General features: G+C 39.2%; 1 protein-coding gene across 1 annotated transcript in view; it reads right to left on the bottom strand.

Annotated features, from left to right (window-relative positions):
- The window catches only part of PPP1R1C (protein phosphatase 1 regulatory inhibitor subunit 1C), a 45,551-nt gene extending 26,031 nt beyond the window's left edge, over nucleotides 1-19,520 (bottom strand). The window contains 3 exon segments of the mRNA XM_021531329.3: nucleotides 16,693-16,753; nucleotides 19,092-19,271; nucleotides 19,273-19,520. Coding sequence (XP_021387004.3) covers nucleotides 16,693-16,753; nucleotides 19,092-19,271; nucleotides 19,273-19,341 — 310 coding nt within the window. The 5' untranslated portion in view covers nucleotides 19,342-19,520.
- Nucleotides 19,521-19,917: the final 397 nt, after the last annotated feature.

The raw sequence follows: 19,917 nt of genomic DNA, 5'->3' as shown, positions 1-19,917 counted from the left end.
TCAGTGTTTAATTTTCACTGAGGTGGGACCAATCTGTAACCATAGGTCTGAGCAAAGAATTAGGCCTAGGCAATATCATTTCATCTGACTTATTCTCTACATATTGGCCTCTTGTAGTGTGCTGTGTATGAAGGGACAAGCCAGTCCATGCAGCTGGATCAATTGATTTTCTATTGCATTCTTTACCATTGTCTCTGTGCATCTTGCAAACATTAATTAATTTACCAGATTTTTCAATATAAGTATTTCTCAATATCTCTCTCTGAAAGATATTCAAATCATTCATACTCAAGGTTAAAAAGTGCAATTGAAAACAGGGCTGATTACTAAAGCATGAGCCCCCAGATACAGAATTAGACAAGACAATCAGGAGTTTCCTGCCATTGACATTTGCATGAACTTTGGTAAGGTCACTGATGTCCTCCTGGATTTCTCTACCTGTAAATAAGTATAACAGTATCTATTTCAGTATAGAAGTGTCTATCCCAGTCCATAAAACACTTTGGGGTATGAAGTCAGGCTGGCTAAATGGGTGATTATTTATGTGCTTGCAGCCTTCCTTATTGGTTGCATACCAACACATCAATGAGCCAACGCTGGACTTTTTTTTTTTTTTAATGCAGGATACTGGATTTAGCTTGAATGCTGACATTTGAATAAATCAGGGACTTTCAGCAAAGAACAATGAAGAGTAAGTTACATCCCATTCCTTCCTGAAAATCTAAAATTGCCCAGATTAAAAATATATTTTGTAAACCCAAGCTGACACTTGCATAAGGAAAAAGAGCTGACATCATTAGCTTTGTTTGTTTCAGGTCTTGATGCTGAGAATGTGCAGAACTCCAGCCCTTTGGGCTTGCACATTTAGTGTTCTGAGTGATGTGACACTAAAATTGCCAGAACATTTGCAACCTTTCACCCAGCAGCCTTTATATGACAGGCAACTTTGGGAATAAGGACTGGTCCTGTGTGGAGTTAGAGAAACCATTCATATCCACAGGGCAAATAGTGCCAATGAGAAGCATCAGACAACGTGGACATTTAAGAAGAACCTGTAAAATCACATCAACAAACGGTTTTCCAGATACAAACTCCAGGCAGGAGCCATGAAGTGTTTCAAGTGAGTTGTGAGATGAAGGGAAAGGTACAGCTGGCTGGAGATGAAGGTTGGGCAATGGTGCATTTTGACACAAGTTGCTTTTTGAGGACAGAAGGAGCATCACATGCTAATTTTTGACAGGTATTTTGATGGATAAGATTCAATCAAGAATTTAGATTTTTAAGGAGAGGTGACAAGGAATAAGAATAAGGGAAGCCTAAATCCCAGAATGCCATAGACTGAGGCAGAGAGGATAAATCAAACAAACCCTCTATGTACAGAGGACAAGGAGGAGAAGAAAGGCAAGGGGAACACGGAAGGAAGATAGAAGAGCTTGTGAGTAAGTGAAGTAGTAATGAGAGAAGGGACATTGTACCAAGAGTAAAAGGGGAAATGTAGGGATGGCAGAGAGCTGGAGTGCAGTGTGGGCTGGAGCTCAGTCAGGAGTTCTCTGCCTGGCTGGGTATTTGGCCAGGCAGAGAAGGATTACTTTAATAATTGTGTGAATACTCTTCCTTGGACAAAGAGGGATTTTCCAGTGTAACTTACAATTCTTCATAAAGTTACTTTATAAAGCAGTTTAAATAACTTAATGAAAGCATGTTGTTACAGCAGTCCTACTAGGAAGCATCCTTGTGAGAGTAAATGAAAGTAAGAATTAGTGCTCTCCCTGCATCAAGAGATCATGTAGAAAATCTCTGTGACAACAGATTTCATTGTGAGAATGGAAGGTACAAGGTAAGAAAAAACATCAGTTACCAACTACAAATCAGACATTTCCACCAATGGAAGTCAAACAAGCTATGCATCTCCCACCCTCAAATTAATCTCAAATGCATTGGCAATTATAAACTGAATTTCTTTATTGAACTCTTAGAGCATAAATTCATCTTCAGAAGGGTCAGGAAATAATCAGAAGCTGAATCACAAATATCAGAATGTGATATTGACAGGGCAGAATGAAATCTCTGGTTTGTCTACTCTGTTGACTACTGTGCAGACTCGGCTCACAAAAAAAAATCATAGTTATACAGAATGAAAAATTCACTTTTCATGTTTATAACTTAGCAATTATATCATGAAGAGTGTGAAGATATCAGCTATTTCTCTTATATGTGAAACAAGCTCCTAGCCCTCAGTAGGTAATTTCTTTCTACAGGTTTGCTCTCTTTTTGGGGCCAGAAGGGAAGAAAATTATATTCTATTTTCCTTCCTCACAGACCATAACATTGTTCACAGAACACAACATAACTGTATTGTATTCCAAATCTGAACCTACAGCTTTTTTCCAGTTTAACTTATTCTAGGCTGCTCTAATTACTAACAGGACTCTAATTAGTCAAGAAATTTCTTGACAGTTTTTGTGGTTATTTTTTTAAAGAGGCATAATAGAAATTATATGGAGACCTGAGAATGGGTTTGTACATACCCAAGTGGAGGTAAGTAAAACCAAGACTGGAGCTGTTTTAGAAACTTCTTTACATACGCACTGAGGAAAAAGTAGTGAGGACTTTCCCTTGTGCTGGGTGAATAATGTTTGAGCCTAATGTGAGCCTTACCTCATGTAGGCTGGAGCATCACCTGGAATAATAAACAGGATTCAAGGCTTTTTTCTGTATCCTCAGATAAATAAATATGCAATGAAAAGTTCAGTCTAAAGCGTATTCCCATCAATCCAGATATGTGCACAGACTTTCTGAACCAAAGCCTTAATTTTTTAAGGAAAGCCACTTCTGAGAGCCCATCTGCCTGCACAGACCACTTTCAGAATCAGAATTCTAACCTTTAGCCTTTACCCAGGGCAAAATCTCACCCACTTGCAGGGAAACCTGCAAGACCTGGCCCCACTTTGTTGCTGAAATAGGTTGAAGAAGCACCAGGGGGGCTGTCTCCCAACAGGGCTGTTAGCAGAGGTCTTTGAATATTGGTACATCCCCCTGCCCAGCCGATCCAAGGAGCTGAGCTCCCCCAAAGGTGTCCTCATTTGGAGCCAGAGAAGAGCCCAGTGAAGGAGCTGGGCTGAAATCTGCTTGGTGGTGCAGATCACTTCTTCCACCATCTCCACTGCTGTGCAAACACCATGGCTGTGCTGAGGGAAGCTTTGTGGTCGTTTTAGAGTGAGATCAAAGTTCATCTGCCTTGCTTCTCCCCCTGGATAATGTTAATGCACTTGGAGCAGCCATGCAGGGCAAGAGGTGACCTGTTTTAGAAGAGCTGGCCTCTGATGTCACCCATGGGCTCTGCAGTGGTCTCATCCAGCAAAGGCTTATCTCATCCAGATAAGTGCCCTGCTTGCTTTCCCCTCAGCAAGAGCAAATAAAAGCCTTTTCTGTGGGGTTTCAGTCAGGCACTGGAGAAACAGAATAGGTCAGAGAGGCCAGTTTTTACACAAAAGAAACTCAGTAAGAGGCTGGTATAATTGTTGGAGAAAGCTTCTTGTAGAGAGTTTGGAATTTTCCTTGGGAAAACATAGCTGAGCAGATAAAAATCACAGGGGGCTGATAGATTTGTGCTCAGGCAATTTTAGAAACTAAAACCAGAAAATAATCCTTCATTCGGCTGCTATTTAATGACAGAATAAGATGAAGTTTTTGAAAATTATGTTTCGGCCATTTCACATTTCAATTTCTCCATTAGTAAAAGAAAATAAATATTTTTTGATCAACCAGTTTACTGGTGTTTGACCACCACAATCTGTATTAGTCATTGGTATTTGTAAAACAAGCTCACTGAACTCTGAATTAGAAACTGACCGACATAATATTTGGTTTTTCTGCTATCACAACTGCTTTTCCTATCTTCTAGAAGACATAGCAAGATCAAAAAGCATGTAATGCTTTCTTTTTGCCAGAGTCCTAATTACACATTGCCACATCAGCTAGCATCTCATCACTTTTTACTAAACCACAGAGGTAGGAAAAGGAAAAAAAAATCAGTAAAGACCATCATAAAAATTCTTACATAGATAATTGTTTGATTTTCTCTTGCTGGCTTTTATTTGCCAGTGTCTATCAATGAGAACTTGACTACGTGTTTAGATGGGTAAGCGTAATCTATTTTGGATGAAGGTGGGGACATTACAAACAACCTGAATGTATTTGTTTAGATCACATCATTCTCAGAAAGGAATTATACTGCCTGATTCACCATCTTGTTATTCCAGCTTAATGCCAGACTCATGGAAATCAGTCTCATTTCACTGGCATGAAATTAGAATACAAGAGTGATGAATCAGGTCTGTAGCCTTACCACAGAGCAATCATGAATTATTACAACAAGCACAAAAGTCATCCTTCTCATAAGCATTTTTGTTCCAAATTTTTCATTCTCCTTCCCTAAAATACATGATAAATATTAATATAATACAAATTCTAAGAAGTACCATAAATCAAGTATAGCTCCCCAAAATATATTTTGAAAGAGAATTAAAATTTGATTATTTCCTCATTTCTTAAAAAAGGACTTACTTTTCTGCCTCTTGTCTTGATGTTGTATTTCTGCCTGAATTTGTGGCCTTCCAGTTGCTGCCAGTTCTGTAAGGCTTTATTCTGATCTGTCCTGGCTTTGAATGACCGGACATGAAATGGATTTTGTGGAAAAACCTGTCATGAAAAGAATAGTTCCATGCAGAATTTTCTTTTTCTGAAACACAAGAGGCCCTGTTCAACTGCATGAGAGAGGGTCAGGTGAGCAAGGCACTGGGAACTGAATTCCTGATGTGAAGTCCTGGATATGGGGACAATTCCAGAGCTGGCAGGTCTTCCCAGAGGTAATCAACGCAGGGATGAATGTGCATGAAATAAATATTCTGTTTTGACAACTAATGTAAAGATTGTCTTTAATTCACAATATAAACAATGCTTGAAGATGTTTTCATCTAGTTGCTTTCTAAGCAGCACAAAATCCTTTTTGGTGAAGGCAATGGAGATGGCTTCCAAAGAATGACTGACTAAATAAAATTAACCAGGAGGAGGTAAGTGTTTTATTTTTTCTTTTGATCTCTCAGATGAGACATTTTCTGGACCAGACAAAATTCTCTGACTAAATTTCCAGGAGTGACTCTGAGCCAAACTTTTCATGTAACTTGCAGCTGACCAGTGCGGGCTCCTGGCATCAGAGCTGGCAGGAGCCCCTGGCAGCACCACAGGGTGTCACCACGGGCAGAAACTCTGGATCAGGGTTTGCCTCCACATTGCTTTGAAGCTCCCTAAAATTTACTCATCCCAAAGAGTAACCACTTATTTAACAGCAAAATATTTCCTTCTGTTTCCAGCATGGCTGAGTTAAGTTCAATCAGAAATCAGAGGTGTCTGCTATGGTCTGACCCTTGGCAAAGAGGAGTTCATCAGAACCTGGTTCTGCTGGGTGTTGAGGGGAGCTGAGGGGTGTCACAGGCAAAATGAGACCCACAGGAGTTCAACACGTGCTCAGTGCAAATCCTGCACCAGCAAAGCAAACTGGGCAAAGGGGAATGTCGGAGAGAAGTGAAAGACAATCATTTTATCACTGGCTTTATTAGCTCATAAGCAACAGCAAATTTTGCCATCGACTTAAAAGTCAGCATTTTATCCTATATATACAGCATGAACTGATAAAAAAACAAAGAGAAAAGGCAAAATACCTTCTCATTTACTAAATAGTTCTAGAGTTAGTGCAACTGGGAAAGAACTTCATCCATACATAAATTGCCTCCTAGTCAAAAGTCTTGCTCATTTTCTATGCTAAGTAATAACAGTCATCTCAATATTCACTACACCATTGAAGGTCCAGGTTAGTACATTCAAACAAGTAAAAATAAATTACACAAACAGAAGAAAACTGCCGAGATTACTGATGTGAAAATTAAAATCCTTGGTCTATTGGGAAAGCTGTTGGTAAACTCAGGTTTCCAAATGAGTAAAGTAAGACTTAAAGATATGTGAGGGTCAACATCTGACCCTTTTATGAACAGCTACTTAGAATGATTAAAATCTCCCATTTAGATTGAAACACATATTAGAAAAAAATCCCTTATTCTTCCAGCAAATAAATGTAAACCAGGATGATGCAGATTTTCCGGAATGAACCAGCAGGGAACTGGACAGCCATCTTTTCTGGGCACCCCAAACAGTGTTAAGGAGACAAACTATGCTACAAGGAAACCTTAGAAAATTAGAATTTCACAGGCACACAGAACAAGGAAAAGGACAAAGACTGCAAAGTAGACCTAAATCACAAAATGTTGTCTCAAAGTCGTCTGGCTGTGTAGAAGGAGAACTCACCTCATTGTGAGGTTACATTGACATAGGGGCTATTCTGACACGACAGACATCACTAAAAACTGCATCTTTGCTGTATGGACCAAGGGCAGTTTCCACACTCACAGCATACTCCCACCTGGCCTGAAACTTGGCAGTGAGAGACAAGACTCACATGAAGGAAATAGGAGAGTAGTGGAGATAAAAAAGAGTTTTGAGAAGTTAGAAGGCCAGAGCTGTGGAGAGCTGGCAAATACTCAGAGGAACAGGTTCAAAGATCAGAAACATGAGTCTGCAATGAGTGTCCCCAGGTAAAACAAACTGCCAGACTACTATTTTTTTTGTTAATGATTGCTACTGTTTAACCAAATGTACCAAACACTCATACTCAAAAAACTTCCCAAGCAGCTTGCAATTATTTTTTTACATTGATGAAGTCATAAAAATATTATTGGTTGTGAAAAGACTTAATGGTGTAATTAAGTACTTTCAAATACAGGAGGAAGAAAAGTACCTTGAGCAGAGAGCTACCCAGGGCTGTGAGTCCATCAGTAACACTGCATAGTATTAGTAAAGTGCTACTTTGCATCTGCTTGCTTGCTTTAGCTTCAGTCTATGCTCAAATGACTGAAGAGGCTGAAGAGCTAAATACAATACTGAGACAAAGATCTTGAAGTAAAATTAATTATTACCAGAAATATAGTGCTAGCAAATCCAAGGATAAACTTTGAAATGATTTTCTAATAACTTCATGTGCAGGAATCAGTTGTGATGGAAAATGGCTCAGAATTGACCTACCAATCACAGTCTTTGTATCAGTGTTACAGCTGCAAATGCCATCACTGTGAGTGGTTCCTTTCTTGGCTGGGAGCTGTAGGAATATTCCAAGCTCTAAAATAAAAACCACCAGCAGCAGCCAAAATCAAAGAAACCCCATCCAAACATTTCTTAGCACGCTACAGCTCACAAAACCATTTAAAATGTATCCTATGTGAATGTGTTTGTACATTCTGGAAAGTGGCATTTGCCATGGGAGAAGAAAACATACAGAACAATAAAATTTTTCCTCAGCCAGTGATTATTATTGCTGTCCTAGCAATTTTGTTCCTCTTGGAATAATACCTCAAGGATTTCAGTAAGAATGCTTTGTAAAGCTAGTCCTGGCCAACTGCTTGTGGCTTGCTTGTGGTTAGAATGCACATGCAGGGAGTTCCTCACATACATGTATCATCTTACATGGGAATCAAGTCAGCTACTAATAATAGTTCTTCTGGGGGGTTAGGACCCTTTTTTACAAAAAAAAAAAAGAGATGCAAATATCAGTTTTGCAAAGCTATTGCTGGGTTTTCCAAGCTTTCAAAGAGTCAGCAAAACAATAATCCATAATCTCATTCTTGCCTTAAGCACAACTAGGAGGGCTAGAACAGGCCAGGGCAATCATCCTTAGCTCAGAATAAATCAGCTGCAAATTTCCAAAAGCGTTTTTCAGAATTTCTACTAACCTTACTACATACCAGAGACAGAGGGGACTGTGGCTTTTGCTTTATGCATCTCCATCCTTACTGTCACAGTCAGAAACACCTTGCTGTGATTCCTTTGGAATGAACCACATGCTCCTATGGGATAAACTGAACACATTAAAGCTTGAGTCACAAACCAGCACCAGCATTTCAGGGGGCTTGAAAGCACACCTCTGAACAGGAACAGCCTGCTTGCTGCCTACTGTATTTCAAAGACAGTAAAAACCTAATGTTGGTCAGGATCAAAAATCCTTCAGGTCACAATTCTTTAAAGGAGAAACTTTATTCTCCCTACCCAGCCCCATCCCCCTCCCCTGCCCCTTCCTTTTGGTTCATCAGTACAATTCCACTTGGAAGAGAAAAGGATACAAATTAGCACTTAGTAATACAAAGGTATTGCTCCCAAACCAACTGGGCTTTTAGGTTAAATGGCTCCCTGATTCTGCAGCTGTCCTGCAGATCCTAATACAAAAGGGAAAAGGCAGAACAAGTGTTTCAGCTGATCCCAGAGGAGCTTCCCTGTGGAGGTGGCCAAGGAAAGAGCAGGACAGGTTGATCCAAAGCTTTGCTTTCTACCACTACCTGAGAACAGCTATGGCAGGGAATGTCAGAAAGACTTGAAGGGATGCTATCCCTACATGCCACTGAGTGCTGGAGGCTCAGTGCAGCCATGTGTGGGCTATGGGATGTCCAGGCTCCAGGATAAGCCACACTGTAGGGTGCAATTGAGCTCACTGCTATATTGAACTTTCCATCTGCCTTGCTCACATGCATTTCTGTGTGACTTTGCTTGTCTTATCAGAACTAAGGACATGGCCTCAGGTAAAAATCACAACCTCTACAATGCTCCTTCATCTACTTAACACTGCTGACTCTGTTAGTGCCATGTGGTTCCACAAGATGAATAATGCCAAGGTATCAATTCTCTGTGGGACGTCTGCATGCTGGGTATCCCATGGAAAACATGAACAAGGAAGGAGCTGGTCACTGTGCTTCATTCTGCTACTCCGATAGTCTCGTGATCCTCCAGTGAAGACATTTGAGAAAAAAATCAGAAGTGATTTTAGGTACAGACACAGAAAGAGGAAGTTTTGAAGGGGAGAAGGAGAAAACAGAGCTCCTTTCGATAGACATAAAGCTTAATTCTACCCTAGAACTGCTTTGGTTACTGTAAAAAGAGACTCGACTGGTCCATCAGATCTTGTTTCCATCAGCTGATGACACAGGCAGCTCAGACTCACAGGAAAGCAAAGCTCTGCAGCTCCCTGCACTCTCACTGAGTTTCTGCAGCCTTCTGCAATTGGCAAAGTCTTTTGGGACTGATGGGTTCCCTTTGTTTTGTCTCTGCTAGCTTTAGGTCCAGATTCATTGAATTCCCACTTTTGATGCATTTTGAAGTCAAGTTTCAACATCAGTTACGCCATACAAAGAGTTAAATTCTGTCTCTAAAAGCTCAATAAATGGGCTACCTTGATTGATGTTTTAAGTGCAACCCCTTCCCAATATTCTGAACATAATGAGGTTAGTGCTAAAAGCTGGATTCTCTCTCATCTATCTGCATTATCTATTTATTCCGCACACGTCACCATGGTAAATGAGGGCTGCATTAAGTACTAAATAGCAGAGGTCAGAAAAACCCTGTGTTGTATTCTTTTCCCCTCAGCAAGGCTAAAACATCTATTAATGGATTTTAGTTTATTACCTGATGTGAACTAAAAAAATACATTGAAAATACTAGTATTAGCACATTACTGAAGTTTGATTTAAACATAATCTCAAAAAAACCTATCTTGACATTCTTATTTTGAAAAATTTATCCTATGTTATGTTTAAATAGACTCAATTTCAAATATTATTTGAATATTTTTCCATTAAATACTCTTCCCCACAAAAAAACCAGAATCTTTGCCACAGGCTAAACTAGACTTATTTTGATCCAAAGTCTTCTTTTAAAATGCCATAACACCCCAAATTGTATGCTCATGTAGTTGTATCAAATATAGCTTAAGTATTTTAGCTATAAGAATTAACTACACTTAAGCATTCCGGTTTTTAACTAGAAAACTCACCATTTATTCCAAACTCTCAGCAAAACAAGCTATGTGAGGTGCATAAGTATTTGGAACAGTGCAAATCTGTAAAATATTTTCCTCTAACAAAATATTTAGCCTTATGAATGCAAAGAAGTTAAGATCTGTCCCGCTGACTTCCTCAGCAGGCCAGGCAGCCATGCCCACTGCTATTCCCTACCCAGGGCACGGCTCTGTTGCTGTATACACAGAGGTGATAACAAGTGTAAACATTCCAAAAGCTTATCAGGCCTGAGCTGAATGACCAAGCAGCTGGAGAGCTGTAACGTGAAGCCATGTATATTAAAAATAATTTGCAAATAATCTCCTGGGGTGCAAGAAGGCTGTTTCTATGGTGCTTTTGTATAAGGAACAAGGAAAACAGATGAAGAGTACAAAGTTCAGCCTCTAAAAATACCACATTCACTTTCAGAAAGTTCCACGGACATTGACCTTTCCAACACAAAACCAATGGGAGGCAGGGAGCAGGAGGAACAAGTAAAATCATGGCACACATTAGAAGTTTAGCTGCACTGGTAAATAAAAAACTATTTCAATTCATTTCTTGGGTATTCAAGGCTGGAACAAGAGTAATGGATTAATGCAATTCCATCCATACTGGGAGCAAGTAAAGCTTTTGGGGTATTGGCTTCATGTCCTCTCAGCTGCACCACTTCTCTGATGTAGGCACAAATCTGAGTCCTGGCTGTGAATATCCAACCCCTTTTTCCATCCTCCAGAGCTTTCCCAGGCAGTGTTTGCACCCTGGGCTACTCCATCTCACAGAGGGACAGTAGGATCTGGTGAATGTGAGGGACGCGTTCTTGTTTTGACTAAATTTACTCACTTCAATCCACTAGGAGAAACTATTTCATGTAAAATGTACCTGTACAGTCAATTAATAAACACTGAAAATAGAGAATCATGGACAAAAACAAACACAAAAAATTCAGTAAAATAAGTGAATTTTGACCAGAATATGCACAACAGCTTTTTGTTTTGACTGTCCTTGTGTAGCTGTCAGACCTTTCACTGTTACTGACTGAAGAGACAGCCCAGGCTCTATTCGGCCTCTCTATGAAACGGTACATGTTTCCTACTGTTCCACACTATAAGATTTACACAATTGCTAAAATATTCACAGGGAATGTTTGTATTTGTGAATTACTGTGTGTGTTCAGGACCGCAAGAACTGTGAACATGCAGCTGGCTGCTTTGGTGATGACCCTTGGTCTGGGCACTGCATCCCAACCAACTCAGGCCTGCTGTCCTTACTGCACTGCAGAGAGCATGACAGCTCTTCAGACAAGTGATGACAGTAAAATCCTCATCCTTTCATGAAAATGGAGCACCTTCATGAAATGGAATGTTTTCATGAATGATGAAAAAAATCCCTTTTTAAAATTCATTGTTTCTTTGTTTCTTTCTGGAGCCTGTGAGCTATTCCTTCTGTGCTGAATAAAGAACTCAAGAACAGGCTCTTGATTTTTTTTTTTTTTTTAAGTCCTTGAGCTTTCCTTTTAGGTTTCATGGAGTCTGTATTCACACTGCATATGTGTGAGGAACTTTTGCTGCGCCTTGACCCAGGGAATTCAGTGGATCTGAGCAGCAGAATAAATTCAGAGTAACTCAAATGAAAAAGCATGTGAGCACAGTGCATATAGGTGAGAAAAAGGGATGCTGTTTGCCACTGAACATTTGCAGCCATGCGTCATCCTGCAAACAGCAGGATATTTTCAAGCACAGACATTTTTATCTCTGTTCTGGAACCCCTATCACCCATCAGGTCTTACACAATGTTTACTTTACATATTTCATTGTTTGACTGTGTCAGACAGTCATTTCCAGCACAGGCTGAAAGCACACGAAGGCCCTCACTGCCTTGACAAGATGTGCCTAAACTGTGAACATCCTGGTGCCTTCAGTAATTGCACTGGGCTATACCAGCCCTCTGCTGTGAGGGGACACAAATGTTTTTCATTGCTTACTGAAATACCTCCACAGACTCCTGGACCAATATAAAAAGAGACAAAGTACTTAAATGGCATATACATTTAGCATATAGAGAGACTAACTACTTTGACAAAAAGAAGTACAGCTAATGACAGTTTTTATTCATGTACTGCTTTTCTGAATACTCTATTACCACATTAGAAACCTAAATTTGCAATTGAAAACAGCTGCTATTTGGCTTACTCACTCTCTAGTTCTTGGACCAAAGTAAGCAGTATGTCCTACCAGAATCTCAATAGTTTGAAAAACATATCAGTTTCCATGAACTCTGAGACCAAGAGTGTTCTGCTGAGATTTTTCCCAGAGAAAGTATAGCAGAACTGTTTGACAATGCTCAGAAACACATGCCTCCTACTAAGTAGGTCTTTTCTTGAGCTCAGTTTATTTTGTCTTTGAAAGAAAATAAAACTGTGATCATTAGATCTAAACCCAAACTTACTCATTCACCTAGAAGCATGATCCAACTAATATTAGTCACAAACCTTAATACTGGGCAAAGTGACTCACATTAATCCCATCAAGAATGTGTTGCTGGTACAGTTTGCATCAGCAGAAAAGCACATCTGTCTGTGGTAATGAGATTTATTGTGCAGGGAAAGTCTGGGATTGTCTAAAACCAATTTAGCATTGAAACCTCAACTACTTTGGGTTGTCATGGAATTGACAAAGGTGTAAGGACAGATTTTCCTCTCACCAGTCACCTGGCTGTGCTGTTTGCTCCTGCACTAAATCTGAGATTGCCCATGAGGCATCTCAGCAGAGCTCTGGGGAAGTGACAGTAAACCAGAGGATTGGTTTGGATTACTTCTGGATAACCAAAAATCAGCTAGGTATGAGAAAGCAAAACTGCTAATGCCCAAACACAAGCCCTGAGTACCTTCCTTGTTCAGAGACAGGTACAGATTTCTTCAAGTTATGATTTCCAGCATTCAGTAAGCTCAGATGTACTGTGCTATGCTGGGAAGGTATGTTTGATATTGCTTTTGCAGTTATAATATACCCTGAAATGAGATTTGCAAAGCCCAAAAAGGCACCTGTATTTCTAAACACAGAATAACATTTACATTAAAAGCAAGGAAGTCAAAACAGGCAACAAAGGAGAAAGGGGAGCTGGAAACAGCAAATACATAGAAAATTTAAATACACAGAAGTTTGTCCTAATGTTTACCCATATTCCAATGCTTCAAGAAGACTGAACACTTTGACATAAGTTGAAGAGCCTTTGCCAGCCAGACTGTTTGATGTTGTGCTGGCTCTGTGACAAAGGCAGTCTGTACAGAACGCTGGCATTGTTTCCTGATCAAAGCGAGCCCTAATGCTATTACCCCTGAGCTGTGGTCTGACGTGCTTTCTTCCCTCAGCTATCAGTTCTCTACTCTGCTACCAGCCTTTTCTTGAGCTATTGCATTTTGATATTCTGCTGTTTTAAAGCATGCTCAGATGTTTATTCCATGCATAATAATTTCAGACAAATAGGAATTGATATTCCTATATTTTTTGCTATGCTGGTCATGGAGACAGGAGGTTGTGCATACACAGAAAAGTCTGCTTGTGATGGTGATACTCAGTTTCTGTTGAAGTTCTCCAAGGATATTGCAAGGGAAAAGGAAGCAGGAGAGCTTTAACAAGTTTTGGATTAGACACTTGTGCAATGTAATAGTTAAATATGTCTTTAAAACTAAGGATGTGTTTATGTTCCTTCTATAAAAGGCTGGTGTAGAGCAACTGTGGCTATAGCAGGATGTGAGTGGATCACCCTAGTAACCCATGCACCACCATCACAGGATGAGATGCTGCCTATTTGTGTAACTCTCTCACTTTATACTTGTCTTTGCCTTCACAGATAGTAAAAGGGTCTTATAATTTCAAATAAAAGTAAACTGATTTGATATTTCAAAATCAAACATCAGATGCTCAGAAAATAGAGCTCCATTGATGGCAACTGAAGCACAATAGATTTAAGTGGCTTCATAACCCAAGTCTCAGTTTGCTAGTGCTAGTTTCTCTGCTCAAATGTGACACAACCCATCTAATAGCCCTTTACACAGAACTTGCAGGTAGAGTTAAGGGTTTCTTCATTGCTATGTTGCTTCAGAAGGTCATATTGTCCACTGCAATCACTGTTGCTGCTGCAACTCAAATTTCTCTTTTGTTGACTGTGATTGCACTTATCCATGATGCCAGCCAGAGTGAGCATGAGGAAATGTGAGAGTCAGTGATGCTGCAGGCTGGATATGAGCTCCTGTAGCCACATTTCACCTGACTTTAAAACCTTCAGTGTGGTCTAACACTGCCTCCTTGAAAACAAGGAAATCAAGCAGACTCTTCTTATAGTTTTTGAGCAGCTGTCATTGGCTTAAAATGACTTAGGCTTAGTAAATATTCCATCTTCACTTTTTAGCACAATTTACCTGACCTAAATAGGTGGAGACATATCCCTACCAAAGCTGTAACAGGCATCAGGGATGGATGAGAAAACCTAATAGAAAACAACTTTTAGATCTTTTACAGAAGAACTCAAACTGAATTTATTATGAAGTTCTTAAATGTCCAAACACATTTTATTGCCCTCTGGTTTCCAGATGGGTGTGCATCCAGAACACCAGAATACCACAAATATGCTACTTTTTTTTTCCCAGCTGCAATCAGAAACAGCTGTAACAGAAGGCTATAGAAAAATCTGATTCTTAGAGTATGTCTGTCTCTGGTTTTCTAAAAAAGGGACATTTAGATAATTTGAATAAACTTTGCAGGGACATTCAAACATTTAGGATTTCATTAGGACACATTTCAAACTCTTGGAAGCATACCCTTGACTAGCTCCTTGCTCCTAATGAAGGAAGTTGAATACTGCAGTGGGTAAAATTCAGGGGACAGGACTCAAATTTAGCCTAGCTTTAATAAAAAAAGGGTGGCTCTGTTAGTATCACTGGAATTCTCTACTGCTCAGTTTTCCCATTTTTCTAGGGAATCACACTTTTAAAGCAATTTGTTGGATTGTGAAGTTAGCGCCCCTACTTTTTTTTTTTAATTAACTATATCCATTTGCAGTGATGAATTTACTATTTTTGGAGACAAATTTTATTCAGTATCCCCCTGAATTCTATTCAAAATCCAGTAACTGATCAGTATTTTGGGGTTTAATCAGCAAGGTGTCAAGAGGCCCTAGGACCAGCTGACTCTGAAAGTTGAAGGCACACAACCACCTCAGAAGCTGTACAGCACCTTGCAAGAGGAAGGCCACAAGGGCTTTATTTAGTATTTACACATCCATTGAAACCTATTGTCTGCCTCTCCAAGCTGGCTTTACAGTCCTTTTACTCAGCAGGCTTCCAGAGCTACCTGCACACACCCTGCTCAAAACACTTGCCCATATTAAGCAAATGACCCCCTGTGGAAATCTGCATGAACCTCATGGTGAAGGGAAGGAAAATGAAGCTGCTTTTAAAGTTTCAATTTTTATTCAGTTTTATGGAAAATTTTAAATCAGAACAAGGTTATAGTTTAGCCAAATAATAAATAAATTCCTATTAGTTCCAAGTATCTAGAATGAACAAATAATATCTAAATAAACAAATCTAAGTAAGTGAAGACAAATACTAACTCATGGGCTTATATGGAAGTTGGCTGAAACCTGCAACAATCCTGACTCATAATAAAAATGATTTATTTAAAGACTTATTATGAACATTGCAGGAAAGGTGAAAACAGACATGTACCACTTTGTTTACAGTAAAATTTCCTGTAAATTAAAGAGTTCTTATTCTTTGTTTGCTTTTGATTTGGTATTGTACCAAGTATCTGTTTATAAAAGGAAATATGACAGTACAAAGTGTACAAAGTGAATTGCAGAAGAGATTAACAGTCAAGGTGAATTTGCTTTAAATTAAGTCCTAGCAACATAGTATAAATCCCATTATTATCCTATATAGGTAAAGAAAGTCAGTTCAAAGCAGATCATGCAGAGTTTGTGAGAGCTGAATTACCTGAAATTCAGAACCAAAAGCTACTCCCCAAAAAGATTTTAAAAAATATTAAGGTGACTAAGATATTTGGCAGGAAAAAAATGTTGCAGAGAACAACAAAGGAAAAGTTTGGTATAAATGAGGCACCATGTTCCAAGGGATTAAGTATTGAGGATTTTCCCCTTCTTGTGGTTTTCTTGTTTATAACACTCCCTAAACAGCTTATTAAGGGATCGTTCTGTAGTCATATTTATATGATAAAGTATGTCTCAACCTCAAATCATCCCATCCCGCAGGGAATCTTCTGTGGGGACTCCTGGATGAAGATAATGTGTTCACAGTTGAAAAAGAATAATGAAAAAACACATTATATATTTTATCAGGAAACTAGAAGAGAATCTATTTTGTAGAAACAACTCATTGGGTTGAATTAACATTGGATCCAACCTGGCATCTCTAGAGATCGAACTTCAGGGTCTCCAACGTCTCCACCCAGGGAAAGGAAATATTTGTGGGTGGAAGAACTGGATCTGGGTCATATTAATTCTCCTTCTACATATAACCAAGATTGACATGGAGGATAAAATTGTGAAATCAGTGACATTATCTGAAGGCCAGGATTTACCTGTGTTTGCGGGGTTTACTCCACACAGTCCTAAGACCCATTGTTTGATATTTAGAGCTAAAAAGTTAATACTGGATTTTTAAAATCCTGTAGTTAATTAAACCAGTTTGCAGCCAATCCTGTGTGTACAAGTTCTGTGGTTTAGAAGGTATGTTAGCACTCACCTGGGGGCATGTGCTCATTCATGATGACGAGTGATGCTGGCGTGGGCCTTCTTTTCCTGATCTGTAATGGATATAAACCAAGGAGAGTCATTAGGGCCCATCAATTGCCACACACACAAAGCAAAGCAAAGCAAAAAATCTATCTGGTGTCCTCCCGAGTATAGACTAGGCAAAGTTACAAAGGAAACTATTTAAAGAACAGCAGCACTTCACTGTCTTACTGACAGCTTGTCTGGTCTGACACTAAGCAGGGTCATGCTGCTGCTTGTTCAGGAAGAACAAAGACATGAGGAGAGCTGTCCAAAATACCTTTAGGATTTGTAATAATCTTGACTTCAGTTTTTTGGATATTTATTGCTGAAAAATATCAGTTGTATCTTAAAATTTTGACATTTAGCTTTGCATCAGGAAGATGATTTCATAGTTTCTGATCTTGTATGTTCAAATGCTTAGTACTGCCATAGCTCTCTCAAGTAATAATTAACATTTTGCAGGCACATTTCAGAATTTTGCAGGTATGCCTTCCAGTGAAGTCATGTTTATAAAATGTTGTCAGAGGTGTTACTACAGTAACATTCTTTAACAAAAAATACTCCAGTATTAAAAGAGTATTTCCAATATAGCAGATTTTACATACCAATACATAATCCTGAATTGTATACAATTCTTCAGAGTTTATCTGGGTAACTGCTTTTGTTGCATTAACAGTGGCTGAACTACATGGTATTGGAATAATGCACACATTTGCACTGAAAACTTTATTTTTTTTGCTTCACAAAAGCCTCCAGGCCTGATATTCTATTGAATATAAGACAGGGACCAGAAGCATTTAAGCTAGAAATGGTTCTGACACAAAACCTCAATGTCAGTGCATTTGTTCTTTTTTATTTGCTGAGCCAACATCTGTATTTAGCGAGGTTCAAATTTTGCTTTCAGAGGTGTAAATGGAAAGTTACATCATCAGGGTTAATGGGTTTATTCTAGATTAGTGTAACTGTAGCTGACCGTAGAATTTACTATTTTAATTTCATCACACATCCACAGTGAAACTGTATAGCACTTGGAATAAAACTCATAGCAGCAAAAAAAAAAAAAGGACTGCCCATAAATACCAGGCAGAAAATAGGCTACAGCATTTCAACAGCAATGGGAATTCCAGGAAATCCTAATCCTATGGTTCTCACAAATATCAGAAAAACACCAGAACACATTCTGCTTGAATTCATTGCAGAACTGTTCTATGAGGTATGGACATCTCGCAGCTCAGAAGTGCCTAGAGAGAAAATGAGGATCCACAACAATTCTTTTCTTTACCCTTCTAATATTTTGCATTAATGGTCTCTCCCAACTCATTGTTTTCTGGAAAAGGTCTCTGCCTTTTAGGAGACACAACATCAGGATATTCAGGAAACCCGATAATTGTCCTAAAGGTGCAAATAATTTCATGGCTACTGGTATGGAACTTTCAAGGTTATAATGTTCCCCTGGTATCATCTAAAATCAGACGTACCCAAATAGAAGTAAATGTTGAGGACAACTCGCACAGAGAGAAATATACTGGGTCACCTAATTAAGATTTATACAGTTTTCTCACAAGACTGCCTGTGAACTCTTATTAGGCATATCTACACATATCTGTACACAGCAATAGATATCTTTTCCTCCTTAGACGTCTGTACTGACATATATATATATTTATATAGATAGATAGATTATATATATATATTATTATATTTATTTTTTGGGAGTGAGTTGAAACCTAAAATAGCACACACATTATTCCAGCAAGGATATAAGTGTGGCATATTGCCACATGTATTTTTTTTTGAGGCATGTACAATACTGTAAAAATTACTTAAAGACTGTAAAAAATAATGAGAAATACAGGAAGTAACTGAAATTATGACTATTGTGCAAAACATTAGTTGTACTTTTTCATGTTAAAATGAAAGGTGAATAAGATGTTTTCCTGGTATTTCTGTTAGGTATCTATTATGAACTTTATGCTTTGCTTTATGTACATGTAATAATAATAATGTACTTATGTAATTAATGTACTTATGTACATATAATAATAATAATGTACTTGATTTGTTGAGAATGTATTCATTGAGTGTATTCATGTGAAATGTAAGTATTAGGTTAGAAGTGCAGTTACAAAAAAGGCACAACAAATATACATTAATAAACCTACCAAATGTGCAGAAGCCTTGTTCTGGCTAGAGGACATATCCTTCTCCCTCTTTAAGTACATCAAACATCACTATAACCTCCAGAGTATTTCATCTACAGTTTCACTAATATAAGCTGGAAAAGCCTTTAGGCCAGAAGTATCATTTGTGCTCACCCACGTCTTGCCCCATTCCCTCGGAACAGCGAAGGAAACTCATCCTCCTTACCTGCTCAGCTGCCTCAGGGTCTATTTGGCTCTGGAACAGGGGCACAGCAAACTGTATTTTTTTGGGGCTGTTGGGCTCCATGGTGATGCTGAGGTGAGACAGTCGAGAGGAGAGGCTGGAGCTGGAGGCTGGGTCCGTGCCTGTGCCCGGCGCCGTGGCCACGGCCAGGCTGGGAGCTCGGCAGGAGCAGCTGCAACTCCCGACTTAGCCCGGGAATCTGCGCCAGCCCAGCGGCTCCCGTATTCCACATCCACAGAGATGCCACTGCCTTGGCTATTTGCTTTTTTTTCCCCCCTCTGCCCTCTCTTCAGCAGCCCTTCAGATCCTCTCAGCAGAAAGCTGAAAGGAACAATAAGCTAATTGTGTACCAGCTCACTTCCACATATGCCAAGCATTCACTCAGAAGCTAATTGAAAATGCAATACTAGCATTGCATGGCCTGGAGCCTTGGGATTTGAAAAAGAGGATCTCTCCACCGTATATTACTAACTGGCTGCTCAGAAGTGCAATGCAAGCTCCCTCTGAGTATTGCTGATGGGCTCTTAATTATTGATGAACACAAATCAGGAAGTTTTCAGATTTTGGGGGTGGAGGTAGCAGAAGGGGTGGATTCAAAAATTCGATCTCTGTTACAGTGTGCCAGAACCGCTCTCCTCTTTTCACATATCAAACAATTCCCTTTGCTCTATTTTTTTAATCCTACACTTTTAGACTCTACTAAATATTACAGGGAGATTTTTGGTGATGATGCTACAGAGTTGCCCACAATTTCTTGACACTTTTCTGGTGGGTTTGTACCTTAGGCCTGGTTTGCATATTTAGACTG

The sequence above is a fragment of the Lonchura striata genome, chromosome 8, assembly GCF_046129695.1.
Source record: "Lonchura striata isolate bLonStr1 chromosome 8, bLonStr1.mat, whole genome shotgun sequence".
In the NCBI taxonomy this organism is placed as follows: domain Eukaryota; kingdom Metazoa; phylum Chordata; class Aves; order Passeriformes; family Estrildidae; genus Lonchura; species Lonchura striata.
The sequence above is the reverse complement of the archived record's forward strand: the minus strand, read 5'-3'. Positions and strand labels throughout refer to the sequence as shown.